We start from the raw sequence: 10,941 nt of genomic DNA, 5'->3' as shown, positions 1-10,941 counted from the left end.
TCAAGGCAAGACCCCGCGCTCTCCAGCACCTGCTCTGGAAAAAATAATTCTAGCTATGTGCACGTATTTCTCAGAGAAAGATTTGCAAACAAACTGCCATCGAGTGTGTAATACCGTGCAAAAGTACAGAATGTTGACTAAAGAAATAGCGCTGCGGGGCCAGATGCTTATCACCCTTTCATTCCATTTAAGCTTCAAAAGATCGCACTCCAGAAGAGAAAACATTGTGTGATGATAAATGAACTCAGCAATGAGGCTGCCGAAAAAAGAAATAAGAGCAGAGATAAGCAGAGAAAGAAGGCAGAGTGAAAGTTAGGGTAAAGAGACTGCCCATTAGAGTGACTTGTCATAAATGTTCAATGTTAATATTAAATACCCACTTCCAGTAAGGCAGCATACTACACTCTACTTACTGGTGTGTGAAGAACCTATTAGTATGAAGCACCATTTATTTGTATGTAAATGAATACTTGTGAAATATCTAAACAGTGTTTGTTGCTCACTAATAAGCAAATAATTCTGAAATTATCTATAAGGCTTTATTTTTTGTAACAAAAATTTAACCAAAACAGAGAAAGTAATAAGCAAGCCCTCCTCAAAAAACCAGGGCCAGTTTAATTTTGTGAGTGCCTATGAAGTAAAGAGATAGTAATCTTTAAAGTATCCTCAAATTATCAGGAACCACCTCATCTTGAGAAGTCATCAACTGCTCATCCTCTGTTCATCAGGAACAATCACATCTTGTGGCGTCATCAGATACTCATTTTCAAGTCATCCTCAAATCATCAGGCTCACTTTTCTAAGCTCTGCTGATGACTTCAAGAGCTTGATGATGTCTGATGATGTGGAAATGACTTCTAGTGTAGTTGAATGATCATCCAATGAGTCTGGGATGGCTTCTAAAGTAATCCTGTTTGACCGGGGCCCTCATAGCCCGCCACAGAGAGGACAACGGGGTGGGTGGGGGGCTGGCCAAGCACAACAGTGTGGTGTCTGCTAAAAGGACATACTGTTTCCTAGGTACGTTGAATATATATAGGATCTTGTTTTCCCCTTTTACCTTTTCTGTCACCTGTTGTTCACGCAGCGTGGGCCGACGGGCTGGTTATGATCGGTTGGTGGCAGTAATTCTGGGAGAAAGTAACTTGTGATCAGAATTAAAGCGTTTTTCTTCTACTCGGATTCTGCCGTCTCTACAGGCGTGTAACCTACAGCTTCCCGCACGTTCTTAAAATTCTGTCTGTCATTAGAGCTCGTATAATTGTTACAACGAATACGATGTTAAGTGAGTATTATTTATGCTCTCAGTTGTTTGCAAGACCAGACATTCCGATTAACTCGTGGGTGGTTCTGCACATACTTATAGTGTAAAGTTGATGAGGAGCAAGGTTCCCGCCCATTTAGCCATATATTTTAACTAGAGTTACTCTGTCAGCGGGAGAGTGAAACTGATTGATTTTATAGCTGTTTTGTTAACAGGTATGGCTGCCAATGTCGCTGCCGTCTTAAAAGCGGTTAGCGTTCCAGTTCTTTGCTAGCCGGATGAACTACATCGATGTTTCCGATGTGACTTCATGGGTGACGTGCGCTTGCTTACAGTACTCTCGCGAGAATAAAAAATAATATAATCTCGAAGCCGGTTTCACGCAGTCTTTTGCTCTGTTCATTCGCCTAGTGAAGATGAGGTGAGTTCCTTTCCGTGTGAATTTATTTTGCTGGAAGGAGTATGCGTGCTGATCCATGCGGATAACCGGAAACCATGCGGTCTAAAGTGCGCGCGTGTACCTTGAAGCTAGAGTGAATTTGTAGGTGGAAAAAAGACCACGGGTGGTATTGGTACACGTGGGCCTTTAATCGGAGCTGTCACCGCACCATACTTACTAATATAGGAATATGAGTGATTGTCCAAATGTCTCGTGTCCTATTCACTCCTGTAATTTGGCTTCGCGTTACTGACCTAGTTTTGGCCCTGCCCTACTCGCTTGAGCCTCGGTCCCTTTCCGATCAACGCTGTCCAAAGTCCTCGCCAACTTTTTACGGGTATATAGAAATGGATTGACTAGGTATTGTTACAACCCCTCTATGCCTCTCCTTATAGTGAGTGACCCGGCAAGCCAACTTCCAGAAATATGTGAGCACGGGTTAGATGGGCGAAATGTTAATGCTTGCGGGGCGGGGATTTCTGCGAAGACCATCACCCTAACTCAAAACATAAGCTACCGTGGATTCTTTTAAGGTATTGTCAACTTTTCAAACGCTCAGCGGACATAATCCGAAGTTATGAGTCCGTAAACAGCATCTTGAAAGCCACATTGCACACTGGTTTCCAACTCACTCTTTCAACGTGTAAAATCGGCAAATCGTGCACGTAAAGGCGATATCCTATTACGGTGAGACTGCGCGCGTTGACAGCGCGTTACCGGTACTATCTTCCATCACTTGAATGGGGTGTGAATTATTCTTTTTAGTCCGTGCTCCGTTTGAGTATCCCCCATACTTAAACCACAGTTGCTGCACGGGTACAACTGTAGGGTTTGAATTTATCCCATTACAAGTTGCAGTAACTGGCTTGCATAGTGTGGCTGCCTGAAGAAATTGCCAGTGGTTTAGACGATATGCAAGCTTTCAGTCATTTGTGTTCTTGAACGTTTCAATTATAATTACGCTTATTGCTTTCAGACGTTTGAGACGCCCAGTCTTTAGGTCTCGCCTGACCCAGCGCATGCGCTGGTCTGGCGAGACTTATTGAGAGGGCTCCAAAAAGTGCTACCAGGCCAGCCTAGAGCTACAGTGCATGTGCGCGGGCGCGCGCCGCGCTTGAGCATGATTACTTTCACTTTCACGGCCGCTTTGATGTTTGATCGCGATCATTTTCACTTTCGCGGCTGCTTGGCATAGCCAATAGGTCTCGCTTTTGGGACCTTATAAGTATTTAGTTATGCAACTGTTGCATGACTAAACACTTAAGGTCCCAAAGGCGAGACCTATTGGCTATGCCAATGCTTGTTTTGTTTGAAACCGTATCTATAACTGGGATATGTGAAGTAGAGGCTACAGTGCCTGCTGTAGTATAACTGTAGTGTGATGTTTGATTTAATGTACTTGTTTTTATGGTCTCCCTGCAGTAGCAAAGTCTCCCGTGACACCCTGTATGAAGGGGTGAAAGAACTTCTGCAGAATTCTCAGCAGAAACCCCGCAAGTAAGCCCATATTTACTGTTAGAATTGGGCGGGTGTGTCATGAATAAATGTTAAAGTGGGAAATATTTCTGTGGCTTTCACATCTTATATCTTGGGAATGTTCTTGAACTAGACTTGTGCAAATGTATGTTGTAATTTTAAGTGTCTTATACCAGGTGTCTCCAACCTTTTCTGTAGAAAGAGCTACTGCTGTACCGTGAAACTCATTGAGAGCTACTAATGGTGTTGTAATAGGGACCATTAGTGGCCACCATATGGAAGATTACTGCCAGAGATAAGTGCGTCCAGCATTGGTACAAGCAGTTAAATGTTTTGCCAATATGAAATGCCTTTAGATGGGTACTACTTGAGAGCCATTGGTATCTAGGCAATAACATTTGCAAAACACCTCCATAGTGCTTTCACTCTAAAATCAGATTTCAATGTAGTTTGGAAATTCAGCCATTTTTCTTTAAATATCCGCATATGAACATATTTTCGCCTCAAATATACTCACAATTTTGGTATAAATGTAAATTCAGCCAAGCAAAAGCCTGCCTGCGCACAGGACAGCTACGAATAGGTAGATGGAGAGCTACCAGTTCACAAGCTACTCTGAGAAGCCTGTCTTATACCATTTGATGTGACTGACTTGTTTATTCAAGCATGCCATTGGTTATCAGCATTTGTATAGCATCTTCTTCCATTAACCTGTTGCCAGCATACTCTTGATAAGGACACCCTTTTTAATTACCTTCATGTGGTTTCCAGACAGTGTTTTTTGTAGTGCAGGTGTGGGCTTTACTATAGTACTAGTTAGTGCAATTGGAAGGATGTTTTGTGGGTGAAACTTTAATGCTTGATTGAAAACGTTGGACTTCCCACAAAGCCTACTTAATATGTTGGTTCCTTACCAACAGTATGCACATTTTGATGCCTGATGGGTCTAGCAGCAGCAGGTGAGGCAAGATGTGTGCGATTTAAGGCAGTTGGTTTTGAAGGTGGTGGGGTGATTGAGTCCAAGGTTCAGAAAAGATTTGCTGAAAGCATAAGTTTCTTGGAAGCTTTTTTGTGGCCTTTACTTCATTGATTGGTCCTTCTTTTTTTTTCTAGGTTCTTGGAAACGGTGGAGCTGCAGATTAGTCTGAAGAACTATGACCCTCAGAAGGACAAGCGTTTCTCAGGCACAGTCAGGTTTGACATCTCTGATTCACCCAGCCTTCTGCCTGCACTTCAACCATCTTGTCGCGTATAGCACCCCTCTCAATCTTGTTTAAAATGGTTACTGTTTGTGTAACCAGTGGGGTGCAGTGCAGAACCGCCCAGGTAGTTCAGACCACCCACATCCGTCGGCATGGCTGGACGGACCTCCACCCTGGGTCTTAAAACATGAGGGGAGGTGAAGGGAGGCTTTTGCTAACCTCACCGACCATTTGTCTAAACTGTCCCCTTATGGAGGATAGAGATGTTGGCAAGTGTTGTAAGGCTTTTCTGAAATTACTCCTGTGCCTTGGACTTTGTGGTTTTCTGCTAGTAATCTTCCTCATTTCAACAGGCTCAAGTCCTGCCCCCGTCCCAAGTTCTCAGTTTGTGTCCTGGGAGACCAGCAACATTGTGATGAGGCCAAGGCTGTTGACATGCCCCACATGGACATAGAAGCACTGAAGAAGCTCAATAAAAACAAGAAGATGGTAAAAAAACTGGGTGAGTGAAACAAGTGCATATGGTTCTCTTAAGACCACTGCAGACTTTGAAATTTTAGACAGTGTCTAATTGGGCACAACTAGCGGAACTGTGACAAGTAAGCAGCCTTGAATCAGGCTGCAGCCATTGGTGAGAAACTATGAACTAGTGTTCAAGTGCTGTTGGGTGTGCTGAATGGTTCTCTAGAGACATGGTGTCTATTGTCTGTACATTTTAGGCTATCCATTCTGTCGTTGGGGGTTGTAATGCCTTCTTGATTTTACAAACCATGCCAAAACAAGTCACACTCATGACTAAAGCTGACCTCAAATTTCAGACCTACTGGCTTTGCCAATGCTTCTTTGTGTTTCCCATAATCTTATTAAAACTGGTACACTGATTTTCCATTATGAGTATTTTGGGGAAATACTAGCATGCATCAACACGTTGCTAAATGATGCTGCAAAGAAATGCTACCTAAAAGTTTAAAGTAGTTTAGCAAAAACATTTTTCCTGTTTTCATTTTATGAACATTTTTATTTTGAAAGCAAAGAATCAATCTTGTTCAAGCTTCTGCAAATATTGTTTCAAATTAGAGCATTCTGGGAGCAGTATACATTGCCTCATATTGCTAAACTTTGAAAACACGTGTACACATTTTTATACTGGAATTACGGTCAGTAGTGCAGTCGGTGCTTACAACATTTAGAGTGCTCACCCTAATAAAGGCTTCCAATTTATGAACCATAAATACAAGTTTGAACAGCATTAACATATGGCCAAAATACTACCTTAACTGCAGACCGTGCCCTTTCCTGAACCATAATGTGGTACTGCAAATTGGCAGCCAAAGGGTTTGTGCTGCAGGGGGTTGGGCCTATTTGTCCCAAGGACAAAATACACCTGAGAACTTGTTGCCCTTTATCCCAAACAATGTCCTAGGCATCGGGCTGTAGGAATTCCAAATCCCTGTCTGAGTTTACATCTGTTATAATTTCAGCTAAGAAGTATGATGCCTTCTTGGCATCAGAGTCTCTGATTAAGCAGATACCCCGTATCCTGGGACCTGGTCTAAACAAAGCTGGAAAATTCCCATCGCTCTTGACCCACAATGAAAATATGGTGGCAAAGGTTGATGAAGTGAAATCCACCATCAAGTTTCAAATGAAGAAGGTAAGCTTTCTAAATTGAGTAATTCAGATGTGGATCATGCAAATTGTAGTTTGTTTTAAATATTGCAGTTACTGAAAACTACAACAGGTCCTATATCGAAGTTTTATAAAGTGATGTTACCTTGGAATGTTCAAACGTTTAGTTTATTTGTAAAAATAGTTGGAATTCTATTCTGGTCTTACAATTAATTGCAACCCCATTCCTTTGCAAAGATAAACCAATAGTGGTTTTTGAGAATTTCTGTAATCCTTAGTTTGATTTAGATCCAGAGGTTGGGGTTACAGGTATTTCACAAACTGTCGCATTCATCCACATTATCTTAAACTAGCTGCGTGAATGTTGGGTAGTGGACAGGCAAAAGATCAGTCCAGCTCCAGGGGCCTTACTTTAAAGAACTGAGATGTTTCCTAGTAGGAAGGTTGTAGTAGGGACTTAGTTTGACCACTTACAATCTGTCTGCTTTTTCGTGCAGAGAAGTTTCCTTCATCTAGTGGAAAACTTTGGTCCCAGAACAAGGTGGGCTATGCTCCTGCGTTCATGGAAGTACACTAAATTTAAACAATAGCTTTCAACAGACTGGGCTCTCATTGGGATGTAGGTTTTTCCTGTTCCATTAACTGTTTAAAGGCCAGGGCTGTTGTGAATAGGATATTTGCCTTTTATCTAAATCAGATTCCTTTTTATTTCACCTAAATTCTTTGCTATATTGATACATTTTTGGCTATTTCATATTTTTTTACTTTCCATCTAGGTCCTCTGCCTCGCAGTTGCTGTTGGCCATGTTAAAATGACAGAGGATGAGCTGGTGTACAACATCCATCTTGCCATTAACTTCTTGGTCTCGCTGCTGAAAAAGAACTGGCAGAATGTGCGGGCTCTGTACATCAAGAGCACAATGGGGAAGCCCCAGCGTCTGTATTAAGCTCTGCATTGACAGAATAAATTTTTATAAAGCTTGAATGTCTCTCTATTTGCTCCATATGATCGTATGTCTCTGAGGTAATGGTTTTTCGAGGTCTGCCTGTCGGTGGTAATGGATGCAGATGTAATGCTTACTTATCTGTTCACTCAAAACTTGACGTCCAAATTTGTCCAAAAGAGTGACTTTCAAATACTGTTGAAGCACTGTGCCTGCAGCTGCAGTCATTAGTATCGCCACAGCAGGTGGTGAGAAGAAAAGACCATCTAGTTTCACCGTGTAGCGATGTTGTCCAAAGATGGTAGAACTATGAACAATGGCATTAGTGAATGGCCAGTGAACCAACGGGAGGTCCTTGGTAAATGTTTAGAGTTGTGACAGTTTATTGAGCATAATAGTGGAATTAAACCATTACATCTTAGTTTGACAGCGATGCAGAGTTTGGGTAGAGAAGGTGGGGGGATGGGGACTCGAGTGACTGGTGATTTCCATCTTGGAATCAGTAATACATGGAGAAAATCGGTTTCAAAAGCAACCATACTATATGCCAGATGCCCCACTCATATTCTATGTTCACTATAGTACAATAAGGTTAAACTAGTTCTATATTCTAACAACATTTTCCTGGGTGGACTTGGGGAGTTCATTGTACTAAGTGGATTGAATCTTGATTTCCTGCTGGCATTGGGAGTGATTCTACACAGATGTGACTTCTCCCTTTTCTCTCATTGCTCTTCCTATACAAATATCTGACCATGGGATGTAAACTTGTCAGGCAGTGCAAATTTATGTTCAGGAGCGCTGTATAGATCCTGAATTTTTCTTGGCCCAATTTTTTCTCATCTTACGGGGTTTTCCCCTGGAGTTCTCAGTTCATTTACTCTGGCCTGGATTTAATAGGAAACACATCTTTAGTGTTTACCATGGAATTTTCTCTTGCCTCATTCTACTTCTTGAATCACGGTTTCAGTCTAGAGTTCACAGTACCTGGCCACCTGATCAGCATATTTATTTCCAATACTATCTTTTCCAGCCACTTGCTCATTACTAGCCGATTGACTGTTGTGCTGAGCTTGTGTAAGAGTTAGCAAGTCTCATCAGTGAAATAAACAATCCACGTATATATCCTCACTTTGTTCAGTTGCCTTTGATACTGTTACAATTTTTCTCAAACAGCCAGGAAGACTTACAGCTACTGGACCCAATACAGGTTGTGGCCTCATGATTCCATTTTTTTGTGTTCAGTTGCATTGGATACTGTTACAATTGTTCTCAAACAGCCAGGAAGACTTACAGCTACTGGACCCAATACAGGTTGTGGCCTCATGATTCCATGTTTTTGTGTTAACATTGCATGTGCTCACCTTTTTTATGACTAGGTAAAACTCCCAAATTATAATTGGGCATTCATAGTGCATAGCATAAACTTTCTCTCAAAACATGAAAACATCAGTCAAATAATATTGGATCTTGGGTGTCACTAAAGACTACCCATGCTAGCTGTTTTGAAATGGAAGAAAAGTTAAGAATCTGACGACCGTAGCCAACAATCCCCAAGCACATCCTCTGACCGGGCGGTTGGAGGATTCACTTAGAGAATTGTTCTTTTAAGACTTGCATTGTTCATTTTTCTATGTGATTGCAAGATGAACCACTGTTTTTTTTTTTTTTTTTTGTCATTTCCCTTTTACAATATTACATTTTTACAAAGGAAACCTTGTGGTCATTGTCTGCTAAATCATTGCAGAAGTTTAGTCTTCGATGCGACCAGTAGATTATCAATATTTTGCACAATGACTGAGTTACTGGGCAACCTTAAATTTTCTAGGTGTTCAGGATTTGTCTAAAAATTGAAGGACTTCCCACCCTTGTGGGATCTGAATTTATTTTGAAATTCGAGCGCAAAGAAGTATTGAGTCTTCATGGCAAAACGATTTGCACAAGTCAATGACTATACCATTCTGCATCTGATAGAATCTGCAATAGGATTCTGAACCATTGGCTAACATGGGATCACTTTATTTCTTAATTCCTGCACTATTCTCCATTAACCACTGTTAATTCAGACCCCCTAGGATTTTGCGGCTTTGAGTGGCAAATTGTGCAGCAAAAAAAGCAACTTTTGGGGCTAAAAATTTGCAGTATTTTTGTGGTGGGCAAAGAATGTGCCCGCTACTATACTGAAGGGTTGTGCTGTCACTGTCTCCAGCAGCGCAGAGCCTGGACCCAGAGGGTGTTCGATACCAAAGAGCAGATTACAATATGAAACCTGCAGTATTGTATGTGAAGAGAACGACCCGTGGGTCTTTAACACTGCTGGTTTCTTTATGGTTTACATTTCAGCTTCCCCATGCACCTCAAAGTTGTCTTATCCATGTTCCTATCGGCTGTCCCTCTAAAAGACATGAATGGTTTTGTCCAAGCTAAGCAGGTCAACTTGGAACTTCGCCAGGCCTCGTCTGTGAAAACCATAACACGATTGCTCGGTCACTGCAAGCATGAGACCGTTCATCACAGCGAGCATGTTGCACAGGCCCTGCTCGAGAGACAGTGCGCGAGGCTTTCTGCTCCCCCTGCAAAGCGTCACTCGGCGCTGCGTACTCCACCACTCTTCTCCTTCGTGTGCCCCACAGAGAAGCCCTAAACACATATGAGCCATAGAGAGAAACGGGGAGAGTGCAATAGCCCCTGTGAGGTCCCAGGCACGGTGCTGGCACCTTCCCCCTCCCACTCCTCTGCCAAAGCCTGCCATGGATCTGTGTGTGATGGTGGAGCGAGAGCTGGAGAAGGTGCTGCATAAGTTTTCGGACTACGGACTGCACACTGGAGGAGCTCATAGACTACATGAGCAGTCTGCGCCGCTAGATCCTGCCAACAGCCATTGAGAGCTGCCGCGACCCACACCCTTTTTATCCATTCCTATACCCCCTCCCAGAACATAACCGACAGGTATATGGAAAAACTAAGAAGGGACAAACAGACCCTCCGGGAAGCATATGAGCCAATGCCCCAGGATAAATGTAAAAACTTGCCCTCTATAAAACATCGATCACTACCACTAAATCTGCCTACTATGAACTGACGATCAAGGAGGCTACTGACATACAGAAGGAGACTTAATGTACTCGGAGCCGAAAGAAAAAAGGACAATCTCAACCAAGGATGATTGTGATAAGATACAGGATGTCTTTCTGGCTAAGGTCCAAGACTTGGTATGGGAAATAAATAATACCCGTATTAGTCCTTGTCCTTTCCCAGTGCTGGATCCACCAGACTTTGAGGGTAATTCACTCTTTCCTGCACTTGATTTAAATAGTCTAGCTCTTACCATGGCCAGTCTGGGTCACCAGAGGACCCTTGCCTTCCTAGAGTGTTTAAGATGAGCCTTCCGGTAGTCGGCCCAGAAATTCTGTCCTTGCTAAATCTATCATTAGCAACGGGGAAGGTCCCACAAAAATTTAAGGAAGCCATAGTGATCCCATTACTAAAAAAACGTTGGCAGAGTAAGAATCTGAAAAACTTCCGACCTATGTCCAGACTCCCATTTCCTGACTAAAGTACTGGAACAACACGTGCTTATAGAAGTTTCCTCATCTGGAAGATCACCAGCTGCTGCATGTCAGGCAAGCTGGATTTAGAGCCCATAATAGCACTGAGTTGGTTATGCTTTCAGTTTTGGATGAGCTAAGGCTCATGACTGACAGGAAAAGCTCTGCACTGATCCTTTTGGATCTCAGCTGCGTTTGACAAGGTGAACCACGCTCAGCTGGTGGCCCAGGTATGGCGGCTGGGAGTTACTGGGACAGTTGTGCAATGGATTTTCCTTTTTGGAGGATCGATCTCAAAGGGTCCAATTAGGGGTGTATACATCTAGGCAGGGAGCCCTGTCTTGTGGGGTGCCACAGGGCTCTGCGCTGTCCCCCATGCTCTTCAATATCTACCAGCAACCATTGGTGGAAGCCTTGGCCAAACTGGATTGTCGGGTGT

At 42.8% G+C, this 10,941-nt stretch overlaps 1 protein-coding gene across 2 annotated transcripts; it reads left to right on the top strand.

Annotated features, from left to right (window-relative positions):
• The first annotated feature begins 1,557 nt into the window (after positions 1–1,557).
• On the top strand, positions 1,558–6,995 carry RPL10A (ribosomal protein L10a). 2 transcript variants are annotated; one of them, XM_085651082.1, is made up of 6 exons: positions 1,558–1,685; positions 3,126–3,200; positions 4,293–4,373; positions 4,735–4,883; positions 5,863–6,035; positions 6,787–6,995. In XM_085651082.1, exons 1-6 carry the CDS (start codon positions 1,681–1,683, stop codon positions 6,955–6,957), a joined length of 654 nt encoding a protein of 217 aa, XP_085507208.1. In that variant the 5' UTR covers positions 1,558–1,680; the 3' UTR covers positions 6,958–6,995. The 2 variants fall into 2 exon arrangements, with proteins under 2 accessions (XP_085507208.1, XP_085507209.1); XM_085651083.1 differs by lacking the exon at positions 3,126–3,200 and having other exon boundaries at positions 1,658–1,685.
• The last annotated feature ends 3,946 nt before the right edge of the window (positions 6,996–10,941 follow it).

Source organism: Triturus cristatus, chromosome 1_1, assembly GCF_964204655.1.
Source record: "Triturus cristatus chromosome 1_1, aTriCri1.1, whole genome shotgun sequence".
Lineage (NCBI taxonomy): Eukaryota > Metazoa > Chordata > Amphibia > Caudata > Salamandridae > Triturus > Triturus cristatus.
Note: the sequence above shows the minus strand (reverse complement) of the source record. Positions and strands in the feature narration are given on the sequence as shown.